Consider the following 27,168-nt stretch of genomic DNA (forward strand, 5'->3'; position numbering starts at 1 on the left):
TGATTACGGATGCCAATCTCAGGTTTCCCTTAGGTGTAAAAGCAGTCAGGATGCTCGGGTTTTCACAAAGGCTTCAGAGTCCCAGCCTCACAGAAAGGAAGTACCACAGGAGGATAATACAAGGTGATCAGCACTGAGGAACATCTCTGCTACAGCACCAGCAGCTGGTTTTAGTTTTCTGTAGCATCTTATGATTCCATGCCAAACATGTGGGGCTGTATCCTGAGCTCCTGCAAAGCACCGCCTGCAGTGGACAAATCTGGCTGTAACGATCCTAACTCACAAGCTAAAGATCCGCTGCTTCTCTTCAAGGCCAGAGAGGTCTGGCACTTTGAACACTGAGGACCTTCCATAACATTGCATCACCACTGTCTTTTAAATGCATCTGCCTTCTTTGGCCACCTGCAGAAGATGATCTCAGGTCTGCACCCCAGTACTGATCTGTGTCACCCCACACCAGCATCATGCAGGAATGTCAAGCTTCTCACCCAAGAAAGAGCTACGACTGTGCGAAAAAAAGCCCGCAGCCACAACCTTCCAACTTCCAGCAGCAGAATCACAACACACCAAGCAAGCACTGCAGCATGTTCCTCTGCTGACAGAATCAAGGCGGCTTTCGCACCAGCCTGCAGCCTCAGCTCTTACATGTCAACCACCTCATCAATGAACGGGCTCTCCTTCTATTTCCAGCTTGGGCTGGAATTGAAAGCAGCAGAAGCAGGTCACTGGGATGCAACGTGCATCCAACTACATTCCTGCTAGCAAGAGAAAGAACTTCACTGGTGACGCAGCCTTCACTACTTACTAGCCCTCTCACACCTCCCCCTCCTAGGAGCTCTCAGGATCAACAGGCACCAGGCATTCTGTGCAGGAACAGAAAATAAATACACTGGGAATACTCTGCAGGCCCAGCCTGAATACAAAGCACAGACTGAGTGGCCATGCCCGACAAGAGAGCCTGCTCTATCACCTACAGCAGAAAAGCCAGGGCACTGCAGTCACTGTGGGGCTCCTCCATCCTTCTCTCCTTTTCCCCCAGCCCCTTGTTCTTATTCCCAGGTCCATAAGGGAGGGAAATTCAAAGGAGATCAGAGTTGAGCAGAGAGAGAGAAACGAAGAGAGGGACAGGGCTGGAGTCAGTAATAAGGACATGTGTTGGGGAGGGGTGAAGGGTGAGGAGGAGACAGATTGAGACAGAGTGAGAAAGCAAAGGAGGGAGGGAGAGGATAGAGAAGGGCAGGAAGAGATGTGACAGACAACTTCATCGAGCAAGGTGGCAGGCTGGATGGGGGAGTGTGCCAAGCAGAGGGAGCTGGGTGTGATTTGCAAGAGGGGAGACAGGAGAGAGAGATTTCAGCTCTGTCTCTGATGAACTTACCCATCCTTTCTCTCTCAGAGGACAAATTTCTGCAAACATGCTCTCCCCTTTCCTTGCTGGAAAGAGACAGACAAGGATGGCAGTGGAGGGAAGGCAGATGAGGTACAGCATGTGCACAACTCAAAGGCTTTGGGCATACTCCAAGCCTCAGCAGTAGGTATAACAGTAACAGGACCTAAGGAGTGGGTCTAGCTGGTGAAGGAGGTAACTCCTTTTCTGTTCCTCATTAGGATGGGATCTCCTATTACTGCTGCTCACATTTAGCACACTCGAAGATGTACTGCCCCCATATGCCGCTGCACAGCCCCAGGCCAAAGTAAGCAATTGTCACAAACATCCTCTTGAGAAACCCAGACGAAGACACGGAATTCAGCAAACTCCTAAAGCAAGCACTGTGCTTTGGGAACTTCCTCATCTTGATAAGGAAGTGTGGAAGATGAGGAAAGCCTGCAGAGGCAGGGTGCTGGCTTGCAAAACCACCTATGTTGCCTAGCCAAGGCAGTTAAGCACTTGTGCAAGGCAGCGACCAACATTACGAGGCGGGGAAGGCGGGGGGGTGACAGGATGGGAGACACGACCGCAAAACCACCAAGACCCCACCCCACCCCGTGACCACTGACTCATTTTTGAGAACTTTCAGGAAGCTACGAAACAGGTACTGAACGGTATAAAAGGAGAGGGGACCAGACCCTTGCAGTGCACACCCACCACCGGAGGACCCCGACCACCAGCTCAGAGACCACCAGCTGGATCCAAAGGTGGTGATATCTTTTCTCTTATTTCTTCTCTTATCTTGTCTTTCGTTTTCCTCTCTCTGTCTTTCTGGACACATAAGAGTAATGTTGTTGTAAGTTTGTTAGCCTGATATATTCTGTGGTTTTGTGAAATCAGACATTGTGTTGTTGAAAACCTTTGCCAAGTCAATATCCGTTTCCAACCCCACTGCGCTAGAAGTAATGTTATGAAGTTGCAAAGTTATCATCTTTCGTAATTCCACTGCATTCCAGTAAAGCTTTGTTTTCAGTCAAGCCTCTTGGTCATTGTTATGACTCTTCAGTACCGCACAGAGAATTAAAAACCTCACCTTCCCCTTACTCCTCTGAGTGGGATGGGACAGCTGCCCTGAACTGTTTACTGCCCAAAACTATGGCTGCCTTATGTAGCATACAGGTGAGGAAGTCTATCTGACTATGCGCGCTTCTTTATGCTTTCTGTCTTGGTTCTATTTGTTTTTTTAATAAACATGAGGCCAGTACTACCCGGAGCCTGCCCCTATCCATCCCCCCCATCAACAAGTTGATCCATTTCAGATGACCGCCATTAGTGGGAAAGTTGAAGGGGAAAGCCGCTACAAGGGGGCTGCATGTGCTTAGCTTATCACAAGGTCCGTGGTTTAAAGGACCCAAAGTCAGCTACTCACAGGGTGCTCGTTTGCACGCGTAAGGCCTGTCTGAGCACACAGCCAGCACCCCACCTCAGCCCTGCCTCACCCAGGACTTCTTTAAATCACATAGCAGCGTAGTCCAAGCAACAGACAAATACTCCTGTGCGGGTGTACGGCGGGTGCGCGCCAGCAGCTGTGCAGATGTCTGTGTCATTTTGCTGTGGCGTCTCGAAAGGCTCTGGAGAGCAGCTTGCTCCCTTGCTCCTTCACGTTTGCTCCAGCCCCGACTGCCTCTCTGTGGTGCTGCCAGCCGCCCTGATGGTCGGTGGCACAGGGTAGCTGGGTGGTGACAGCAGTGACCGGCGAGGGAAAGCTAGCCAGTGCATCCAAAAGGGGTTGCCTAGAAAGGAGTGATCTGCTGTGGCCAGGGTTGAGCGCTGGGGTAGCGAGGTCCCTGCAGGTTCTGCTGCTCAGGAAGCAAAGCGGTGGTGGTGGGAGATGTCCCCATGGCAGGGGAGAAGGGTGTGTGGGTGCCCGGTACGCTGTGAGGCTCTGAGGTCCTCACCCTGCTGTCAGGAACCAAGCCAGGATAAGGCTGCAGGGCCAGTCCAGGGAGCTGGAAGTGGGGGACAGAGTCTGTCTGAGAAACGGCCGGTGGCTGTGGAAGGACCATCCCTGTTTAACCAGCGCACCGAAGGCTTAGGGGGCTCCAGACGGCAACAGGGGCAGGGCAGGCTGCAGCAGTCCCTCCCCAGCTGCTTCCACCAGCTTAAAACCTCCCTCCTGCCCTTTGACTCGAGGTGACTATTGATAGACCTGCCTGCTCTGAAGGGACAAAGGGGTTCACCTGAGCGGCGGCTCACAGGTGTCCCTGCTCATACGAGGAGCCAGGCTCAAGTGCCCCTTCCCCCACGAAGCCCCAGTAAACAACTGCCTCAGCTGGTGCAGGCTCCCTGCTCTATAGCTGCAGGCAGGGAGACTACACAACATATTATATTGTGTTTGGCAGAGAGAGGACAACAATTTTTCAGGGAGTAATCAATCCCTGAATTCACTTTTCTCGAAGCTCAGAGGACGCCCCGGAACGGATGGGGGGTTTCCCAACGTCCCTGTGCCACCTGCAGCACTCAGTAGGGTTGCTACCTTGTGGGAGTGGTGTTTTTCTCCCCTCTTCAGCATTTTCCAGTTCCAGCATGCTTATTTATGCCTGGTCCCCTCTGTCACACGCTCTCCTTTCTGTTCCCTGACAAGATAAACATGGGGCCTGATCGTGGACCAATTCTTGCTGATTCCTGCTGGGAATCTGGGCTGGGGGTGGGAATGCAGCTCACTACGAAGGAGTCAGCTAGGCTTTGTCACTGTGGCTCCTCTCCTCCGACTGAAAAGAAAGAGATAATGATGTTAGAACATTTTAACCTTTCCTTTCCTGAGCTTGATACGCTTGGCCCGAGGCACCCTTCCTAGCAAAAACAGGCTGCTGTAAGATTGATTGGTTGGGTGCAGAGTTTAAAGGTAATTTTCTCTTGTCACATGCACATAAATTATCGTGGCTCATGCTGCGATCAGCTCAGTCTCACTTGTTCCACTGCTTTTATGCCCAGGCTCTGATGAGGGGTTGTAAGAACCATGTCCAGTGCTCCCCAAGCAGCATCCTATATAAACACTATCAAGAGCATCACAGGCATCCGCTCAAAGTCAGCGTCTGGGGGGGAGGAAGGGGCGCATGCCTGCAAATCTGTACAGCCAGGGACTTCCAGCTGCAGAAGTTGCAGCTAGAGCCTTGTTTGCTCAGCTATGAACCTGTTTAAAATGTTCTGTCCGTGAACGCCAGGGCAAGGAAAACTCATCCACTCAGATTATTCACAAGGGGAAGGGAAAAAGAGATGCACATGCACACACACAAAGGAAGCACAGCTGCAGCCAAAGTGAATTCATTTTTAACATTCATGAAAATATTCACAGAACACTTCAGTGCTATTTGCCTAAATTTTGCTGTTTGGAGTAAACACTTCAGCCAGCACAGGCTATATGTTCTAGCCACAATACCTCATCAGGGCTTAGGGGTGCCTCTTGGCTCCAAGTCACAGATTCACTCTCGTCCCCAAGGCACACGTGGCCCCCTTACTTTAAGGCACAGGCTCACCGTCTGCCGCTGCACAGTTCCTGACTCTCGGCCCTGTCACAGCAAAAACGACTTTGCAAGTACTCGCAGCCATCGCGTTTCCCATCCACCACAACCTTATGCAACAAAGGCACGCGTGCTCTGCCAAATTTAAACACAAAAATAATGGCAAACAGTGACAGCTCTGCCGCATGCCTGGTCTGGGGGAGCAGACCCTTCTCCCCCCTCCCTCTCCTCAACCCATCCCTTGCATTGGTTTCTTTCCCTGAGCGTCCTAAGCAGCTCGCAAGAGGGAAAATGCTACAGCACACAAGGGAGACTCAGCTGAAGCCCTGAAGACAAGAGCTGTGTGCGTTGTCTCTTCCTCCTCCATAAATACAGCTGAGATGATGACTGGATAATTGGCTAAGTGCCTGTCAGCTTAATAACAGAGAGAGAGAGAGACAGAGAGGGAGAGATTTGTATTTACTATTCAAAATCATGGATGCTGCCTGCCAGTGGATTTCAACATGGGTTTTGTTTGCCCGGTGAGGCAAGAAAAGTGAATGGATGTGCGGCTCTGAGTTACGGTCTCCCTTGCCCGGCCTCGTGTGAGGGTGGACAACCAGCCTGGGATGGAGCGAGTGAGAAAGCAAAGCGCTGAGGTAGCTGCCATACAGGTACCATCGCTTTCCTGGTTAGATTATCCCTGGGTTCCTACGCTGGAAAAGCACCATCACCACCCCTAACGAGACACTCAGTGACAACTCACTGATACACTAAGTCACACCATGTTAGGGGCAGTGACAGCGGTGCATCTCCAAGACGGTCACCCTGCTGTCCTTGAGAGGCAGAGGGCGGTGGCACTGAGTGGTGGCTGCACAGCTGTGTGACCACCCCTGTTTCATTTCGCAGATGCACAGCACAGGGGTTGGTGCTCGGGGAGCTGGACCCCTCTCGGCCTTTCCCTCCCCCCTGTAAATCCAGCGCTCTTCTAGGAACCCATCTAAGGAGAGCACCTGCGAAGAAGAGGAACCACTCGGGCATCTCTCCCATCTCCCAGGAGGGCGGGAGGGTGCGTGAGGGGAGGAACCTGCCTGCTCTTCAGAAGCTTTCACTACTTCCCTCTGCCACAGATGGGCACAGTGAAAGTGATTCAGGTTGCTACTGGAAAGGGACAGTATTGGCCAGATCTACCACAGTGTTAACCACTGAGCCTCAGAGGAGGAAGATGCAATATGAAGTTTGCTCGCTGCTTTTTTCATTAACAGCTGTAGCAACTGAGGCACGGTGAAACAAAGGACACTTCCAGCATCAGAGATGGTTACCAAGGCGCTGCCTCTCACCAAAACAACGCTTGAAACTTTATACAGTATACGAACATTTGTACAACTACACACAAGAAAACACTTCCCATTTTTAAATGGGAGCAAACGTAGGGAAACGCACATTTGCACACAGGGACATGCAACACCCCCCCCCCCCCCCCCCAAACCTCACACAGATGTGTTATTGCAAAGTATCTGTTGAACTCCAGCCCAGCCTGAGCGGGCTCCCTTCCATCAAGTTAGCTCTGACCAAAACAGCCCAACCCCAGTGAAACCAACCGAGCTGCGGCACGGCTATTTCTCCTCTCTTTGCGAGGGGCCGAGCACAGCACAGGCACTCTGTGGTCACAACCGGCCTCTCCCACACAACCAAGATGCTCCTAATAAAAATCTGCAGAAGTACACATGCACAGGGGAGACTGGCTGTTCAGATTATTTTGAAATAGCTGTTTTCTAGGCAGAGGTGAAACTCATCGTTATTAGTTCCCATTACTTACCATAAAACCAGACACGTTAGATGTGCCTGAAGCCTGAAGCAAATGCTTTGGTGTCAGATTCAGCTGAAAATCACATTCGTTTCTTCTTCAGCGAGAGAAGAGTAAAAGAAAACTCGGTAAATTCCTGACTTCACCTTTGTGCCCTCCATTGCACTTACTCCAGCAGAGCATGAGTTCACACAAGCCAGAGTGAATTTTGATGGACAACAAAACTAGGTACCTTCAACAAAAATGGCTATATTCAGCCTTGCGGTAAGCCCTGCCGCTGCATCAGCAGTGAGCTGTGGCCCCGCAGCTCTGTCAGAATCAGATGCCTATGGGTCTGGATAGAAAGGGCAGGTACGTGTAATACACATTTTGAAAACTTATAGTTATGAGATGGCAAATTCCAGTAACTGTGAGGTATTTTAAGACTGGGTCTTTCCTTGTGACCTGCTGGGGAGGAGAGCGGAGTGGAAGAGGCACCGACTCCGAGACACTCCAGGTAACATGCACTACTACATAAATTTTAATGTCAAGTAAGTAGGAAAACATATGGTACTTAGCTTCAAACTGAAGTGTGTGTGCAGACTCAGGGGAGGAGGTTAAAGCCATACAGTCTGATAATGTCTCCTCCTCCTTCTTTCTGAATGCAAGTTATACGTAACATTGCACGTTACTAAACATACAAAATTTCACCAAAGAAGGAGCCTTTCCTAATTTCCATTCCACCTTTGCTTGTGATGGGATAGTTCCCCTTTGCAGAAAACGCAGTATCACAAAGGCCCCGCTCGCTACTGTGCACGCCACGTGTAGATGTTGTGTGTGTATAAGGAGAGATGCTAGTTGCCAGCTCCTGACCATACACATATTGCAATTCCCTTTATCACGTGTATGCACACACACTCACACATCTATGTATGCATGTGTGCCTTCATATAATGGCACCATCTGCTGCCAGAACTGGAAGTTTTGCAACATCGTCTGTTACTACATTTATATATTTGGTTGGTTTGGGTTTTTTTTAAAGGAAAATATCAGCAGAGTACAGCCCCCTTTTGCACACACGTATGCTAGACTGGATAACGAAAGCGTTGTATATACTGGAGAGGAAGAAGATCATTTCACACTTGTAGTCAGTGCCAGCGCAGATGAGGACGTACCAGGGAAGCCTCACTTGTCACATTTGCTGGGCCGTTGCGTGGCTGACCCAAAAGGCAACCCAAGCTAATGGCTAGGTCGCCAGGCTGGGCGCGCCCGTGCCCCGCCGCACAGCCCTGGGCGAGTCCCCTCACCTCCGGGCCCCTCCTGCCCACCCCGGCCTCGGCCGTCCCAGCTAACAGCCCGCACGCCCCGCGGAACAGGGCACCTCTCGCTCCGTGCCCACGTGGCACTTAACACAAAGGGTGCCTCAACTTAGTGGTGGCCTTTAACCGCCACGACAATACTAATAATAATCAAGGTTACAATTTTACTGCCAAGACTGTATTATTATGTAGCATTATACCTTTGAACATGCCTTGTCTCATTCCTAGCAAAGGGCTCAGCTCAGTGATCCCTGTTATAAATTATATGCTAATTACAAGTGTAATTTGAACAGCTTTTAGTTTTCTTTTCAAATGACTGTATAGGGCATAAACTTTGTTGTGATGCTGTGTTGCTGCTTTGCCTGAGGTGCCTTTGTCCTCTAGCATAGCTCCACATGTAGAATATCAGCAAAATACTGGGAAGCAAAGAACAGAGTCTGCATAAATTGCTTATATTGCAGGATTACACCAACAGCACTATCGTTACTGCTGGTAATTTGATTCTAGCCCATCCTTTGACACATGTAACGCGAAGAAACTAAGTACCCATTAGGATGGAAGTTCCTAAATGTGCTATCATCCTGAAACTTCATATTATTTAAAAATACCTGGTAAAAATGGAAATTGCACACTCAGTTAAATGTTGGTTTTCATCAGTGCATCAGCATCAGATTGATTTAATTCTTGATGAAAAGTTGACGCTTGGAAAAACTCATGAACAATGAGCCAAATTCTGGCCTTGGCAAGATCCCAGTTCTCCAGTGGGCTGAGCATCATCTGAGCAGCACTCAGCAGCTTAAGCCCCATATGAGTCACTTGTACCTCTTTATTAGCAGACCCCAGGAATCTGCCCCAAAGACAAACGCGGTATTTCTGGCAGTGCCCTTAGGCTTTGGTGGATTTGTACTGGTATAACTGAGCGGACCGGAACAGGGATGTGACCCATTTCGGTTCCAGCTAGTGATGAGCTCCATTTCAGAAGTCGTTAAAGGCCAAATCTGCCATTGTGCCAGGACTACCAAAAGCCCTGGGCGTGCTGCAAGCCTCACTGACTCCCTCAGAACAGTGCCTTAAGGCCCTTGGGGTGACCTGCTGCGACGGTTCCCGAGAGAGCTGATCTTTCTCTCGACATGCTGTACAGGTACCTGATCCCACAGCATGGACTCCATTGCCATTCTGGTTCTAAGCCATCTTAAGGGCCAAACACAACACAGAGGCACAGTTCCCTCCCTCCTTCCCCAGTTTGCAGTAGCTGCCCTTCGGTACTGCACATGCCTCGGCTTTGCCAACGTCCTCCTATTTCTCATCCCCTCCTTCCTAGGCAGAAGGTGTGTGACAAAGCATCGGGTCTCTGCCTTTGCTCCCCCAGCACTCGCAGAGCAAATAAGGTGGGAGAGGATGCTGGAGGCAGGTAAACAGAAGAAGATTTGGGCTTGGGGCTTGTTTTTCTTTCACCATTTTAAGTAGTTTTGGGGTATATTTTGTTTGTTGTTTGGAGAAACTTTTTTTTTTTTGTAACATCCAGCAGGGAAGTCACATACGAAACCTGGCACCCTCATGACTGAGATCTTGCAAGCAAAACATTGGCAGGAATTGTAGCACACAGTTCCCTCTCAATACTCAAAATGAGGTTCAGTGTCCTTCTTCACTTGCTGAAGACAGAGTTAAAAAATGAAACCCTGGTGAGTCTGACAGGCTCTCGGATACAGTGTCATCTTTGACACGTCCTGCTCTCTCTTCTTGGTTGTGGCTGGCCAAACACCAGAAGCTCTGCTCTGCCCTTCTCACCTGTTGCAGCCTTCAGAACCGCCCCTCCCTTTTCAGCCTTGCTTTAAGGAGCGGATCATTACCCTTTTCCCTATGGATAGTCCATCACGAGCTATTTTTATTCTCTCTCTCTGCAATTCCCTGACTAACTTCCCCATGCCAAATACTCACTAAAAGTCATCAACCTTCAGCAAGGCCAACAAATTAATCAAATCTGCTGCCAGGTCATTTAGGAGAAGAGCCAGTATAGAGTTAGGAGCATTTTTAAAAGTCCATAGCAAGGGAATATTTTAAATGCCATAGCTTCAGAAAGTCATATCCAAACTTCCCAGAATAATTCCATTCTGATTAACAAACTGTAGATGAAGCTCCAGAGGAATGCCTTCCTTCAGGAACATTAGGGCTTATAACAAACTATTTTTCTCCACTTCACAGAACAGTCCACCCACCCATTCTTCCACCTACAAGTGTAACGCTATATACAAATGCACAAGGCCCCAAAGCAGAAGAATCATTCAGATTACCCGGTCCTCGGTGCTTTGCTGAATAATTTGCACCACAATTTACATGAACAAACTGGTTTTAGTTATATTACCACTATGTACACTGCCTTTAATTCTCTCCAACTGCTTATCATTTTTTCTCCCTCCTACATTTTCGTTTCCCTTCAAGCTACACCATGGAGCTACCAGGCACTGGTAAACCACTGCTGCACACTCCCTCTCCCCTCTGAAGCAGATGCGTAGCAAAGATAGGTGATACAATCTCTATATAGAAATCTCTTACCTGTCTCTCTGTGGAGGTAAAGATCTGCTCAGAGCACAGTTATTACAGATCATCTAACGTTTTTTCCCCACCTAGCTCTTCCCATTGCATTGTCGCTAGTGGATCTATAGGCAGAGAGAGAGAGATGCTGGGGTGTTTTCAAACACAAGGCTGTCTTAAAGCCAGTTATGTTTTGGAGGGGCAGGGAAATCAGCGAGGGGGAAGCTAGTCAACCAACCCTTGATTTAAAACTGATGGTATAAAATGCCATCCTGCAGGACCTAAAGCATATGAGACAGAGGGAAATCTCACCCCTTCCAGCCTCATGTGGCAGTCCTGTCTTCCAGCGCAGCCTGGCTTCTGCCTCTCTGAAGCAGGGACTGAAATGTCCCAGAAACCTGGGGCTAGTTGCAGGGAAAGGGAGAGGAGACAATTACCTTCCCCAGGAAACGGGTAAAGCGTGTAGCCAGCGAGACCTGCTTAAAGAGCTTAGGCAGGCTGCTGAGGGAGGTAAAGCCTGTGCACTGGCCGCAGTCACTTCTGACAGCAACGCAGCCTGCGAGGAACAGGGTATTGCTCGGGGCGAGCAGTTACACTGCCGGGTGGTGTGCTGCTCCTGCAAACTGTGTCACTTGGCACACATCTGGCTGACACAGCTGGATCACCTCACTCAGGTGTTTTATTTTAGTGCCTGACATAACACTGGCAAGCCACACACTATCACCGAAACCACTCTCCGACGCAGCCCCGTTGAGCATGCTAACGAACGCTTTACACGCAGCACATGCAGGCACCATCTCCACATCCGCTCAGCCCTCTCCGCTGCAAATGCAGCTTTAGCACACAGCGTCTAGATAAACTCCAAAGCTCCAAGGTTAAGTGGGAAATAGAAATCCAGTGACCCCTGTCTGGGCAAGCGAGCTTAATGACTTGTCTGCTGCTGTATGTACCAAACATATGCCGGCAAGTATCTGCCTGAGCAGCCCCTCCAAAATAAATGATTGATGGAAGTGATTTGCCTTTAAAAATGGGATAAGTCAGCTAGGAGCCCCGCTAGAAAAGGGTTAATAGGATATATGAATTGCTAGTGAGTGGAAGGGAGAGGAGAGAAGCCGGGAGTCAGCGGCAACACCCCTTGTTCGGTGTTTACCATGTCGCATCTAAACCCCTTCCATCACATATGCAAGGCAGATGAATTACTCTGTAAATCCTATTACTCCGTGTGGATAAATCTTACATGCGAGTTAACAAGTCTGGAGAGCTGGGGAATGGAAGCTGCTGAACGGATATTCCAGGATCAAAACAACCCAGCACACGGGAGCTGAGGAGTGATACGCGTGTACACAGACACACACACATCCCTCTTCTAGCATCCTTCTTCCCTGATCCCATCTTGCTAGCTCACATACCCCTCTGTCATTAAATGGGAGGGATGCAGGACACAGGGGATCATGTAGCAGACCATTCAGTGACACCTGGCAGGATTTATTTCAGAGAAAGGGAAAGAAAACTTTGCTGCTGCTGTTAGCTTTGCTAGAGAATTGCTCCCTTGATGCTTCAGGGTTTGTGCACTATCAGCTCCTCATACAGATTACAGACTTATTTTAAATTACGTCCAGCAGTTTTATAGCCATAATACACAGTGTGTGCACACACTCACAGGCACAGAATTTTCCTTCAGTGGGGAAGTTACTGCAGGTAAGTTGAGCAGGGCAGAATTTGAAAAAGAAACCCACAGGAAAAAGATGACAGCATTTCAGCTATTTGGGACGCTCCTAACTGCAAGCCCAAGTAGCCTCAAAACTACCTTTAGAAAATCTGCAGGACCAACACAGAAACCTAACACTCGATACTGCCAGCAAACAAGGGTCCGTGTGGGAAGACACCCTCATCACGGCCGCTCAGGCTCAGCACGCATCCGTCTACTCAGCCCTGCAAAAAAACCCAACACAGCGAACGAGATGCAGGCTTCATAAACGTCGGAGCTCTCACGCTGTGTTTTCACCAGCCTTTTCAACCACCGTATCCATCTCCCCTCCCCAAGGGGCAGAAAATAAATAAATGAATGAAATTAAACGCCAGAGCTTTCCAAAAGAACTTGCCTGAGAGTTCTGGCAGCACCAGGGATAAAGTTTTTCCACAGGTACAGAAAGAACTATGGGGAGATCGGTGGCACATCTGGCCAGCACAGCTGGATCCCTTTTCGATTTCTCTACTGATGCTGCAGGGCTGGTGGGAAACGCACGTTCGCGAGAGCTGGCTCGCGCAAACAGGGCTCTCCTCGCTGCAATCCTTCCGACCCAGAGCGCTACGCAGAGCGGAGCGGCGGCCAGAGGTTTTCGACAGCTCTGCGATTTTTCCTTTTAACGTGAAAGCAGAGATACAGAGGCCGAGCTCGCTGGCAGCGGCGGCTGCCGCAGGCGGAGCGGCAGGACCGCCACACGCCGCCACGCAGACACAGACACGCAGCCCCACGCCGCATCCCATGCACACGCGGAAACACAGACACGCACGGGGGGGGGAGGGGGGAGGAGAAGTTGGCAAAGGCCCTACCTGAGGATGGCCGTGTCCCCCTGCCTCACGGTGATGTTATCGGTACCTCGGGTAAAATCCACGCTGCGGACGGGCAGCCCTGTGGGGAGAAGGCAAAGCAGTCTCAGCAGGACCAGCGGTAACTGTTTCCGATCGGGCTGAGCCCTTGCGACCATGGCTGGTCTCGGCGAGTCCCGCGGCCTGCGCCCGTCTCTCCCTCCGCGCGTGGACGTGGGCAGGCGGGAGGAGGAGGAGGAGGAGGAGGAGGAGGAACCCCAGCAGCGGTGGGCAGCTCTCGCCCGGATCGGCGGCCCCGGGCAGGGGAGGCGATTTCACAGTCCTGCTCAGCTGCCACTTTCTCCTTTCGCTCTTTTCAGTCTCCCGCCGGCTTCTGTTCCCCCACCCCCCACCTTGTCTTTTTTTAAGGCTTTCCGAAAAAAAAAAAAACCCAACAAAAAAACAACAGTCTTAGCGCAACCTTCAATTAAAAAAGGAAAAAAGGAAAAAGAAGAAAACCAAAAAGCAAGAGGAAAAAAAGTCAGGCAGCAAAATAATTCAAACCAAGCAGCAACTCAGTCGACCCGTTTGGAGTGACGGGGAGAGGCGGGGGGGGAGAAAAAAAAAAAGGGGGGGGGAGAGGAAGGCGCCGTGTCCCGTGCCGGCGGGCAGCGCGAGCGGGCGGTCCTGCTCCCGCGCGCCGCTGTGCAGCCTCCCGCCCCGCGCGCCCGTCCCAACCCGCTTCCCAGGCGGAGCGGGGGGGGGGGGGGAGGAGGAGGAGGAGGAGGAGGCGGGCGGGAGGCAGGCAGGGAGCCTCGCTCGTCAGGCGGCGGCGAGCGGCGCTTCCCGGCCCTCTCCCGGGGCGACCGCCCCCCCGGCGGGGAGCAGCAGGGAACGGGGCGAGGGAGGCGATGAGGGCTGGGGGCAGAGCGGGGAAGCGCCGAGGGAGAGGGGGCTGGGAGAAGCGCGGGGGGGGGAAGGGATGAGAGAGGCAGAGGGGGCTGGAGGAAGGGTGGGGGAAAGAGGGGGAAGGGGACTGCAAGCGGGGAATCGGTGGCGGCGGGAGCACCCGGGAGGGAGTAGCTGGGAGCGGGGCAGGGAGGATGGAGAGCGGTACGGCCAGTATTCGCAAGAGAAAACACCGAGGAGAGAAGGGGGGCGGGGGGCAAGGAAGCTGTGGCCAGAAGTGCAAACAACTTGGCTTCGCGGCCTGAAGCCACAAGCTAGCTGATTTACACAGCGGCATTCTTGGCAACGGCCTCCGCAGCCTCAAACCTCGCTTTCCCCCCCCCCGACTTCTCCTCTCGCCAGCAAAGCAGTCGCGCATCCCTCGCTCGCTCTCTCCCTCCCTCCGCCCCCCACCCCCTCCCCAGCCTCGGAGGGACGGAGCCCGCAGACAAAGCTGGCATTGAGCTGCCCGCCGAGTGAATGCCCGGCCTGTGCTCCCGGCCCGCAGCTGAGCCCCGGGCCCGCCGGCCCCGCTCCCGCAGCGCCCGCACCGGCACGGGCACCGGGAGGGGGGAGGTCCGGTTAGCGGGGAGGAATGAAGCCGGGCCTCTGCCTGCCGATGCCTGCCTGCCTGCCGTTCCCCCGGCCGGCTCTCCCCTGCCCCCGGAGGGGTTTGGCTCGCTGGCCTAACCCCGCTGTGAGCCGCTGTCCTGCGTGGGCACGGGGCTGCTGCCCGCGTCTGCGGGAAAGGGGAAAAAACCGGGTGCTGCTGGGGCCTGGCGCGGTGCGGTGGCCCCGGACTGGAGAGGCAGAAGGATGGCTCTGTGTCACAGAGAGGGCCGCGTGGGATCAGATCCAAGGTCCCTCCCACCCTGTGTCCCAGCTCTGCGCCTGGGGCAGAGCGCAAGCACAAGGCCAGTGTTACTGCCCCGGAGCACTGCTCTGATTTCCAGTGATTTGTGGCTAAGGCATGTCCCCAGCCAGTGGCAGTGTCTTTGTAGTTAATGGCCCCCGACTGATTCTTCTTCTTCCAGGAATGCGTCCAGTGGCTTTCTGAACCCCTAGAAACTGGCCCCTGCAGCCTTGGTATGGAAAGGCCGTGCTGTCTGTGCGTGCTTAAACAATCCCTGCATGTGTTAAAGGCCCGCAAATTAAGGGCTAAGGTCACGGCACCGCTGCTCCAGCGCCTTGCGTGTGGCAGCAAGAGAGATGACTGCTTTGTATTCAAGCCAAGGAGCGAGCCGATTCCGACACTTCCCCTGCAGGGGACTGGGTGCGGATGGCACCGGGGAGGGGGAGCAGCGAGAAGGAGCTAAGGGGTTAATCCACCCACTTGGACGTTCCCAAGCTACTACAGAGAGACAGTTCACCTGACAAGGGTATTGCTCTGAAGAAGACCATGCTGCTGATAGACTAGTAGCCTCCGTCCTAGGGTGATGGACAGCAGAAGGGATAGAGAGAAGCCATCAGGCTGCTGGCATCCTGGACAACGGGCATCACCGAGAGCAAACCTCTGCGCTCTTGTGACAGAGTTCGAGTACAGCCAAAAGACCCAGTCCCGTATGAAGTTATCGATGACAGAAACGCACCCCTCCTGCAAGTCAGTGTTACATGGATCCTTTTTACTAGGGTGTCCCACATATGTTTCATCTACATTTAATAAGAGCTATTGTGTGTTAATTAAATGCCAGTGAAGTAGGGAAAACATATTTGTCGAAGATTAACTATTATGCAATGCAAGAAGCATCTGCCACCCAACTGCTAGAGCTCACTAAATATTTCCTTATCTCGGAGTATTTACTTAGGAGGCAATAACTATCCAGTTAAATCTAAATTTAATGCTTAGTTAAATATAGTTCATGAAAAGTGGCACCAATATGTTTCATACAGGGAACGACAGAGGGGGTTTCAGAGAGCAAGAAGGAAGGAATCCTGTCCCCAGACTCTAGTAGCATCCCAGCTCGAGGTGGCATGTGGCCACGCCTCCCCACAAAGTGGGGCACATCACAGCAGATGGAGGGGCCCCTCACTGCCGAGATGGAAGCACAGAGGAAGTCCTCATCTTCTTATGCATTCATACAGCCCTCATTAGAACCACCATAGCATAACTATTTAATAATAATAATCTTAATAAACAGAGAGACGATGCACAAATTCCCTTAAGGGTCTCGAAAACCTTGGGAAAAACAAAACAAAAACAAACCCTAAAGCTGATAGGTCTTATTTGCTTTTAGAAGCGTACAGAAGCAAAAGAAAGGGGTTGCCTGGGCATAAAAGGCCAAACAAGCAGGAATAACACAAATCCTAGGCGAGAGCCTCATGAGTAAAATAAATAATGTTATTTTTGTATGTGTTCCCAGAAGAAATAATTCTCTGGATCCATCTCCCCCTGCTGGAAGCAGATAATGAAACAGCAGGTCTGCTTTCTAACTTTCTACCTTTCGAAAACTCGAGGAAAAATTCAGGTAGACAATCAGAGCACAGACACCACAAATTCATACTGCCATCTCTTAATGCCAGTTACCAATACTCCTGGTAAGTGCAGGACTGGCAGGGCCAGCTCGACTGACCAAATTTTGTCACTGCGCAGTTCAGGAACGGATGGGGCAGCACGAGCCCAGCCCTACAGGTACCACACCACCCTCCTCCAACACCAAACACTTACACCCTGTTCAAAGGGAATGGCCTAGAGTAAGCACCCTTTGATGAGCGCCGGCTGTACAGCACCACCAGAGACATGACAGAAGCACTTGGATGGCAGGTTTAGGAAGGCGCCTGGGTTTCCACGCTATGGGTGCGGGATGGCTCTGCATGCAAGCTGGAAGGGAAACAGCAGCGTGAGCAGACACAGCCTGGCTAGCCTTACTCTCCCTGGCTTTGAAGGAAACGCGCTGAAGACATCACTGTCTGGGCATCTCAGCCGGCCAAAGGAGAAACCCTCCACGCTGGCCCTGGATAGGCAGCCTCCGCCGAGATACGCAGCACTGAGATGCTCTGGGACTGGTACTCAGGTCACCTCTGCCTACCTGCGCGGCAGCTCAGTTTCACAGATGCTCAGTGACTGACACTGTGAAAGCCTGAAGTGCCATCTGCTTTTCATGGAGAGCCAACAGGCACTGAAAGCATGGGCTCTGGTCACAAATAGGGATGGGGGTTTCTTTGCGTTTGAGGTGGCTGAAAGCAAAGAGCAATCCATGGGAACCTGATGCAAGTGCCAACTGCAACAGCCATCCGTATGGTGTGGATGGCTGTCCTCTGGGAGCTCACACCACAAACAGTCACAAAATGGCAACTGTTGTCACCTGACTTCCATTCACTACCAACCACACCAAAACTGGTGGCTTGTTGCCAAATATCACTGGAATCGGGGAAAAAGACATTCCTGAAAAATACAAAACGAGAACTGCTCACATGAATCCCCAGACCTTATCATGACCAATGTGATTTTTTTAAGGGGATTACATAACTGCTCTGCCAGCAGAGTCCGAGCATCTAGGGAGTTTATTCAGGGTATCTGCAATGATGAGCGAAAACGTATGATGTTTTGTGAGCTGTAATGTGTTTAGTCAAGATACACTGCTGTACTCAGCAGCAGAGCCTGCTCAAAGCTTCTCAGCCATGCAGGGAAAATGCAATTTTGTTGCGTTGGCAGAGGAGTTATGGAGAGGAACAGGGAAGAGCCGAAGGGGTTTCAGCACGTGGGGAGGACGTTTAAGGGACTGTGGCAGGGATGGGGTCATCTCTCCTTCCTCTCTTCCTTCCCGTACCTGCAGCTCCTACATGCACACATTTTTACCCTGCTTTGTCAGGGCAGCATCCCACTCCAATTTATTAACCAGCGACGTTTCACTCTGCTTTGGTTCCTGGGATACGGGGAGCCACAGAAGCAGAAGAGGAGGAGGGAAGGCAGGGCTACGAGAGAGGTGGAAACTCCTTTGAATGCAGTGGGTGCCTCTAGAGGCAAATTGAGGAGGAGGTGGCTTTCAACGGTAAATGCCCTTTTCCTCAGATTCCACAAGAGAGTTCCTGTAGACCATACTCCGTCCATTCCTTCAGCTACACCTGCCTGATGAAGTGGCCTCCGTCTATACCAGGCCACAATCCGCTCGTAAGGGCAGAGCAATAATTTCCATGAGACAACTGAAAACAAGAAAGTCTCCTAAGGACAGGATGCTGTCTACCAAACGTCATGCTATGCCGACTGGAACATCAATGCCACTTATTCACATCCCCAAGGCACTTATGGAGGACATGTTATAAGGAAAAATTCTACAGTTTGAGAAAAATATATGTGTATGATGGCCTTAATACTATAAGTAACTGTTCCAGCATGTGCTTTATTTTAAGAAAGACAAGTCTATAAATTAAACTGGCTTTTGATGCTGGAAATCAGAGCCAGCTTAGGCCTGAGACTTACATCTAGACATGTAATGCAGTAAGACCAAGCTTCCTCTGAAGTAAGGACTTCATTAGGTAGAAGGATATACTGCGTTGAGAGCACTCAGCTCATAACTGTGGATGATAACATGCACACACACCTTTTTCTAAGTGCAGTCATTGAGCTGTAACACAACTTTCTCCTGTACAAGAACAACAGCTGATTTTCACCAGTTGTAACCTTGTTACTATGCAATTGATCTAGTTGCACAATTGATCGCCTTGATGTGGACAATTTAGAGGCCAAGGGCCAAGTTCTCAATTGCTGTAAGCTGACATATCATCACCGCTGTCAAAAGAGCTATGCTGATTTCCACCAGCTAAACATGAGGCCTTGAGTTTTGAAGCTCGTCGACTTCTGTGCTGTGTGGGTAGAAAACTGCGTTATCACCTTTGAAAGAGAAAACCTTGTGCTGACGGGATAGAGAGATTTTGTGCTCAGACTTTTCCGGAAGTTTCACCTTTAGTTAAAGGCCAAATCTAAAGCTTGGGCAGGAGGAAAACAGAAGCCTGAAAATGCCTTTTTTCAGCAGGACATGACCAAGTGCGATTCAAGAATTAGCACTGCAGTTGGTTTGTGGCCTTAATTACTGGTTGCTACCACAGCAAGTGCTCGTAGACCTACAAAGCCATTGGCAACAGGTCCTTCCTACTTGAGAGGAACAAGAAACAGAGCGCGCTTCCCTTTCAGTTAAAACAAAAGTTGCCCTTCCAGTCTTACAAACGCAACCAGCATAAAAGCAGTCAGTCGGATCGAGAGTGTAGCACTGCCTTTTCCCTGAAAAACCACGTATCATTAGGAGCTTCCTTACTGACACCTCAGGCTGGGGGTCTGCAGCTGCTGTTTGTCAGGGGGTGTCAAACCCCTTCGACACGAAGGGAGGCCACACTGCTCGGGGACTGCTGCCGCGTGGCAGGGAGCCAAGCTGCCTGCCATCTCCCAGCCCAGTCAGGGCCCCGCTGGGACACGGCCTGACCCGTTCTCCCGAGGAAGGCCGGCTCACGGCATCGGAAGCAGGGAAAGAGCTGATCTCAGTTCTGACGTTTCTCATGGGGATGAGGTATTATGTTGACCTGTATTTTCCAGACGTGGCTGTAGGAGTTAGGCATGCAAATCTAGACAAGCAGTCCACACCTCCTACTGAGGACAGCCTCAAGATCTCTTTTCTTTTTATATTTAGGATTGAAATCATTGCTTCACCAATGCCAAATAACACTTGATGAGTCAGGTGGAGCCAGGGTTCAACCCTACAGGTCTTTAAATAATTCACTTCCCATAGCAAGGCAATAGCTCTGTCTGCTTAGACCTACTATCCCCCAAAAACTTTCCTCCCAATGCTGCCGAATATTTACAGCCCTCAGCACAAGTAATTAGGATTGGCTTCACAGAAGGAGGCTTAGAGTAGTTAACAGTCCCTCCCAACTCACCAGCAGAGAGATGACCCAGAGGTTGGGATGTTCTAGGAGGACTTGGGAGATATCCAGTCCCAATTTCCTCAGTGAATTTGGGTAAATCACTTAATGAGGCATTCACAAAGGCGCAAAAAGCTAATCTCCCTAGGCTCCCTCTGCCCTCAGAGAGATAATCTTCTATTGAGGGCACTTCAGAGCAGATGCCTAATTTAACCATTTAAAATTGTCTCTCTCCGGGTGTGTCTAAGCTTCCAGCTACATAGCGGAGATCCTAACACACTCAGTTTCCAATAGTACTCAAAGGGTGAAGCACCAAAGACTGCAGGGTGATCTGACACTAGATTACAGAAAGCCCCTGCAAGACACAATCTACAGAACACGCCACGTGTGATCTGTTTCTAATGTACTCATTAACAGGCCCCAGAACAACTGTCTGGCAGTTGCAAGGGATGTTAGGATCGCTGCAGACAGGAATCCTGTACAACTGAAAGGTGCTCAAACCGTTCTGCTGAGCCTCGCTGCATATTTGATAACCTGCTCCGGCATGGATTCTCAACACGATGTTAATAGATGAGAATAATCATTCTGACAGTGACGATTTGGAAAAGATCTCCAAAGTCCTGCTGAAATGATACATGCTACACATTCATCATCACCAGAGAACTAATTTTATTTTGAAGAATAGACTGCGGCAGGGTGTTGTGCTGTGCATTTTCTTGTCCATTATGGAAGCTCCCACACAGCTTTTATGAAACCTAAACTGAGGCCTTCAGAGAGATAAGAAAGTTTCTCAAGATTTGTGATGCTATCAGGACACCAGGCACTGTCAGAAAGCCTCACGTGCAAGAACCTGAGAGAGAAATCTGTATGCAGAAATTTGGAGGAGAAGGGTCCCTTTGAAACTACGACCTGCCCAAATTCAAGCTTCTGAAAACACTTCCAATCATTTCACTGCATTCAGGTCTGAAAATGAGGAAAATTCATCTTTAACATGTCCAGATTTTCAAGGTGACAGGCCAGGAGAACTGTCCCACAGACGCAGGCTCAGTACCATTCTTACAGGTCAGGGATGTCTCTGCATCAGCGTTTGGAGTTAGTGCCTGACTGCTCTTTCAACATATGCTTCCTAATGTTTCAGCTTTTCTTTTCCCCTTTCCCACACTACTGCTCTGCTCTTTTCTCCAGTCTTCTCACCTTGGTATTTTCAAGTTTCTCTCCCTTTCCCAGATTGGTCCCATGCCCCGTTTCTGTCAGGTCCAGTCATATTAATACATTTTAAAGCTAGGAGAGACTTCTCATATCATCCTGTCCAGCTGCCTACCACAAGCCACAGAACCTCACCCACTTCTTCTGGCAAGAAGCCACAACCAGTGGCTCAGCCAGAGCACCTTGTTAAAGAAAGGCTCTCGGCTTTGGTTTAAGCAGCCCCGACTGCAGAGATCTACTCTGCGTCAGTGGGTTTAATGATTCATTACCACCCCAGGTTAAGAATTTTTTTATGTTGTTTTAAACACAAACGTTATTTCCTTTATCATCCAGCCACTGAATCGAATCATGCTTTTGTCTGCTTAGATTAAATGGTCATCTGTTGTTAGATACCATCTCCTTGAAAAATTATTTTGTACCCGTTCAAGTCTCCTTTTGCACCACTTTTGTTTCTAGTCTAATACTTTGCCACAAGTGCCCAACACCTCATGCCAGAGAGGAAAACACGGTGTTTGCAGTGGCCTCTGAGAGAGCTGGCAGATGCCAGATTAATAGCACTGTCCTGAGGATGAGGCCAGACAGCACAGAAGTAGGGCCATGAGTGGAAACTTCAGATCCAAGCCTGAGCATGGGGAAGGGGGAAGTAGGAGTTGGGGGGGAAGGATGGAGGACATGCCCACCAAGAGGTGCAGGAACAAAGTGGCTCCTCAGGGAGAGGAGGGGTTGCACTGGAGGACACTGTTCCGTCAGACAGGATCGAGGATCCTCCAGCACAGTCCTGTGTTTGGATGTAGCAGCAGTGCAGCTGTATGGCCCATGGGCTTCACTGCTCGCTGCAGCAGCAGCAGCAGAGCCCTGTCTCAAAACCACCCTGATTCAGTTTCCTCCCAGCTCATGTTTAAATCAACTTGGATAAGGCAAAACAAACTTGAGTGCGGACATAATCGCCAACTGCCTAGATGAAGCAATATCTAGCAAAGCAATAACTCTTCAGGAACACAAATTTTTCTCCGAACCCCTGCTTACAACATTGCTAATGCTGGGCTGGGTGAGTGCTGCACACATCCTGAAACAGCTCCCTAAAGCAGAGGTCTGGGGGAGCATTTATAAAAACTTCCAGGCAAGAGTGAGAACAGGCAGGTGTTCTCCTGGAGGGCTGTAAACTCTCTGTTGGAACTTGACCTGTCAGAGCCAGGCTCAGGCCCTGAAGCGCCAAAAAATGCACCCGCTCTACTGACAATTTGCTCAGCGCCAGCAACCTGTTAGATCCAGCAGCTTGTGGAGCTTTACAAAACAAAGAGCTGACAACCCAAACAGGAACGGAAGGATTGCTTCCTGTGAGACCCCTGAGGATTTGTGCATAGGCCTGGTCTTCAGTGACACTTCATTACCTTCCTAATTTATACAACACACCAGTATTTTTTGAATAATGTAATGAGCCTGCCAGCTTCTTCCAGCAGGCAGAGATCAGGGAAGGACAAAGAGCAGGTTGGTCAGAGCACCCTAGCAGCTGGCTGAACAAAGGCAGGGATGCGAAAAAAATTACTGCAGTTGAATCAGACCAGAGCAAGGTAACAAAAAAAGCCCAAAGAGAAGCTTTGATGATGAGCTGGAGCTCGGAGTACAGTACTTCCACACCTTATTATTTGCCTTCTGATATAGGAATGGACTGGAAGATGAACCCCAGATACCAGACCTATAGCACTTGTGTGTGAGGCTACCTCAGGGAATATCTATCACTGATTACTTGTTAATCAAAGTCATTGTCTATAAGACCTTTTCACCCTATTCTTTCTGTCTGCAAGGAATCATCCTGTATTTGCCAGACATAAGTGGGAATCCAGGTGGGAGTGAGGGCTGAATCTGTGAAACGGAGGGCTTTGAGTCACTCTGAGCATCTGCTTCTGAGCTTTTCCTAGGACAACCACTTTCACACACAGTCACGAGAAAGAATGGTAAAAATGGTTTACCAGAGCCGCTTTTCGGCTGGTAAGTGTATAGCATGAAGGAGCTGGTAGGAAAGCTTTTCAGAGGCTTGGGATGATAAAACACTGCTGCCAAATGCAGGGAGTTGCCTGCCCAAGTAAGCCCTTGCAGCCTACTGATCTGATGAGGGTCTAAGGGAGAAGGAGCCTAAAGCTCAACGAATTTTCCCATTCAAATTGTCGATCAGTTTCTGAGATGTCAAAGGCAATCTTGACAGGCAAAGGCCCCTTGGATGAATCCTGGCCCTGATATAATCAAGTGGAGCTTTGCCACCGATCTCAGTGGGGCTACATTTCACCTCATGCATCTGCCTCTTGCCCTCATTCCCTGTAAATTTCTGCTGGCTGGAGAATGGGTGCAACACAAAGAAAAAAGCGAACATGGAAATTAAGGCATACCTTTAAATTCACATCCATTTAACTGAATTACAATTTTCAGTAAGCTCACTGCTCATCAAAGTGAGGAATAAACAGTGAATCTGACTGGCCTCAGACAGACCCAGCATAAGCAAATTAAGTGCAAATTTCTCCTGCTCCCAGCTTTGTCAGGACACCCCTGTTCTGTCCATCAACATGCCCTGGTATTCTTGCCCACTCTCCCCATCTGCTGATGTAGCTAAGTCCTGAAAAGAAGAAGCTGCTATTGCCCATGAATTTTTAATGTAGCAAGGAAAAGGCTGCAGGAAGAAGAATATTTGGTGGCATTTACTCTCTATGATCAAAGCCATTTCATGTCTCTTGTGTGATATTATTAGAACACAATATGAAGTGAAAGCAGTGTTCAGACTAAGGTCCCTATTCAAGCAACACTTTCTGCAGAGGAAAATGCAAGGACCAATGCCAGCAGGAAGCCCATATTCTTACAGCATCTCTCTGCCCATATGCATCTGCTGGGAATTACACAACAGAAAGAGCTGAGCAGGTACCGTAAGTCCATTCCCCTCTTACCATAAGCACAATGTTCAATGGGACATCTCCACTTGTCTCTGAATGCTTCCCAACACCCAAAAGTACTTGTACGGCCAGCAGTAAGAGACCCAAGTGTAAAGAGATAACATACCGCAGAAAGAGTTGTATTTTAGGTCTCTGCTCTCACTGATATTTGTTAAATAAAATTCCCAGGGGATGACAGGAAAACGACTATGTACCAAAAGCAAAAGTCAGCTGCTAGTAGAAGTAGGGTGCAGCTAGCTCTAAGTTTGCATGTTCCCAAACCCAGCAATTACTTCTGTGCTAACTGTGTGCGTGGGACATACCAAGCAACCACCTGAGAGAACATAATGCCAGAGAGAAAGAGCTGACATGCCCTGTCTCTATTCTTTCACCAGCTGGGCCAACCCTCCAGTGCCAAGAGGCAGATGAAGATGGCACAGGAAGACCTGTTAAGCACCCAGTGAGGAGAAAGGGAATTTTTAGCTAGCAGGAAAGAGGATAGCAGGGTTCAAACAGATTTGGCTCTCTGGAAGTCTGGATTAATTCCAGACCTTTCCTTTCCTCCTCTCTACTAAAGCACAACAGAGTACATAAGCTAATGTAGATTTTTGAAAAGCTTCTTCCTCTGACTTCAGACAAACTCTCTGCATATCCCTGACAAACATGGATACACTAGAATATTTGCCTGGGAAATACCTGCACTAGCTGAATATGCTGTAATTACAAATTGCCATCATTCAATCAACAGCACAACTCAGACACCAAGAGGCCAAACCGATCAAACTCCTAGCCACAATCAATGTATCCCATACAGATCACCTTCACTGTTGTTCAAGATCGTCAGAAACTAATTTGTCCACTGTTGGTAAGTGTTTGACAAGTGCTTCATGAAAAGCTGATGCCTTGTTCCAAATATACCTCTGATGGCGCTGAGGATGCATTGTTCATACCAACTGAAATTTTCAGCCTCTGTTCTGTGGAAAGACTGAGATATCTGTAAACAAGGGTCAAGGTTCAACAATTAGCAGGGATACCCAAGCAAAAATATTTGCCCATTGAGTCCCACTGCTAATACAAGATGCCTGACTGCTCACTGTAAACCATCATGCCAACACATTTGCGCTAATATCACAAAAGCAAAGTCCAGGGAACCGCAGCTGAAGCTAAAGTGAAATTTAAGCATTTTGGTAACCATAATATCTGTAAGTGAATGCTGACAGCCATCATGCAGCTGTTTACACAGGTAACAGAAAGCCTCTGAATGGCCTCTGCTGCTTTTATGTTCTTCTGAGCCAGGCTCTGATGAGGGCTCTGTACTGGACAGCTCTTTCGATGCCACTGTGCAAATGCAGCATTGTTGACTGAAGCAGAGAAAGACCATGAACAATCAAATACATCCAAAGGAAACTGCAAGAAATCAACACTTAATATTTAATGTGGTTGTATTCCCTCAAAGCTTTGCAATGAGAAAGCTCCATGAAGCAGAAGCTCTGATCATACACAGGAAAGGGGGAAAGGGCTATGGCTAAAATCTTTGGACTGAAAAGGTGGCTTGCTCTTTCTGGCACAGAGAATTGCACAAAGGATTTAGGTTTCACACAGGGTGAACTCTCCCCACTCCACTTACACAGCACAACAGAGCTGTGGGTGATGTACCAGGCACTGCAAATCCAAAGGAAAGAAACTCTGGTGAAGGAGGGGCAGGGTACAGTTGATTGTGGAAGGGGGCATATGACACCATTATGTTCTGTGTGCAAGTGCACGTGTGTGAGCGAGAGCGCTGAGATGGGCATATGTAATATTCCAACCTACTGGGATGACTGAATAGGAAAAAGATAAAGTTTTAAGCTCCGTGGTCTTTTTTGTCAGGAAATAATGCTTACAACCAAAAAGCAAAACAAAATCAGCCCAGACAGAAAGGTAGAAAAAACGTGTTTCATCTGAAAATCAACCCTTCCATATAACTTCCAGTATGATTCTCAAGCTTTCTAAAGACCTCCTCACTCCTAGGAGCCAATCTTACAACACATTCACTGTTGGAGAACCTTGGCCAGGACTGGGAACATGCAATGTACTTTTAGTTTACTAGATGTATTCAAGTCCCAACAGAAAGATTCAAGATGTCACCAGTATGGGACAGATGACCGTTCGCTCCGCTCTCAAGAGCTTCTACGACATGAAGCCTAGGTCCTTTGTTTCTAGTTCCTGTAATATCTTCTCATAAAGCTGCCAAGTGTTTGGATAGAAATATTTTGTGATTGGAATATGATTATGAGGTAATGAAGCTCTAATGGCAAATCCAAAAATGATGCGCAAGCTGCTCATCTTTGTCTGATTCCCTGAACCCAGCAGTTCAGGACAACTTTCCCCAGCAGGTTATAGCTCTCATCTCCCTCAACTGTTTTGGTAGCGTGGAAGAGATTGCCAAATTCTAGCATCCCCCTGAAAGATGCAAAGCTGTTTTGACGACTCATCTGGCAACCACAGCAACAAAGTCACATTAATACTAAGTCAGAATAGAAAAGTTTGGAAAATTAAGGTAAAGGGAAACAAAGTATGGGACTAGAAAGTATTTCAGAAAAAAACCCCAAAGTGTTCAGTATTATTTGTAGATTCTCTCATTTTCTCTTAGACCAGCCAGAGAAATTATTAATGCTTTCTGATTATTTCTTAATAACACCTGGAATATAAGCAATGAGAACTAAAGAACAAAAAACAATGTAAAAAATTTCCTTCTTATTCTCTCATCAGAACTCCTCAAAACGAGATAAAGGAAGCCCACTGTAAGACTTACATTTGTTAAAAGAAAGGAAAACTCCAATCAGGGATGGCATTTAGAATTTTAACTTGGTAAAGATGTTCTTTTAAGAAAATTACTCTTACTTGCCCCGTCCGTAGTGGGATTTAGGAAGTGCAAAGAACATTTATTTAACTAGCTAAAGTGTATTGACAGCTTGGCACAAATAAGACAGTATGCTTCCATGATGCATTAAAAAATCAGTTAAACCTTAGATTACTTCTTGTCATTACGATTAACATATGTTAAAATCATACTGCCTTGTTTTCATTAGGCTGTTAATACATGCCCCCAAAGACAGCTTCACCTTAAAGCTCCCATGAGCAAGACCTAAAAGTTTAGCTATGTTGGCAAACCCATCTGAAGCTGACAGACTGCTGATGCTGCTGTAACATACGTCCTACCTCTTCATTC

General features: G+C 49.1%; 1 protein-coding gene across 4 annotated transcripts in view; it reads right to left on the reverse strand.

The window, feature by feature from the left end:
* The window catches only part of LSAMP (limbic system associated membrane protein), a 1,018,802-nt gene that overhangs the window by 298,591 nt on the left and 693,043 nt on the right, over positions 1-27,168 (reverse strand). Inside the window, exon 1 of one of the 4 annotated variants that reach the window (XM_075436886.1) lies at positions 13,060-13,785. In XM_075436886.1, the coding sequence (XP_075293001.1) occupies positions 13,060-13,214 (155 nt within the window). In that variant the 5' untranslated portion in view covers positions 13,215-13,785. Of the gene's footprint in view, positions 1-13,059; positions 13,787-27,168 lie in introns of those variants that run through there. The other 3 variants (XM_075436903.1, XM_075436896.1, XM_075436878.1) reach the window with 3 other exon arrangements.

Source organism: Opisthocomus hoazin, chromosome 1 (assembly GCF_030867145.1).
Source record: "Opisthocomus hoazin isolate bOpiHoa1 chromosome 1, bOpiHoa1.hap1, whole genome shotgun sequence".
NCBI classification, from domain to species: domain Eukaryota; kingdom Metazoa; phylum Chordata; class Aves; order Opisthocomiformes; family Opisthocomidae; genus Opisthocomus; species Opisthocomus hoazin.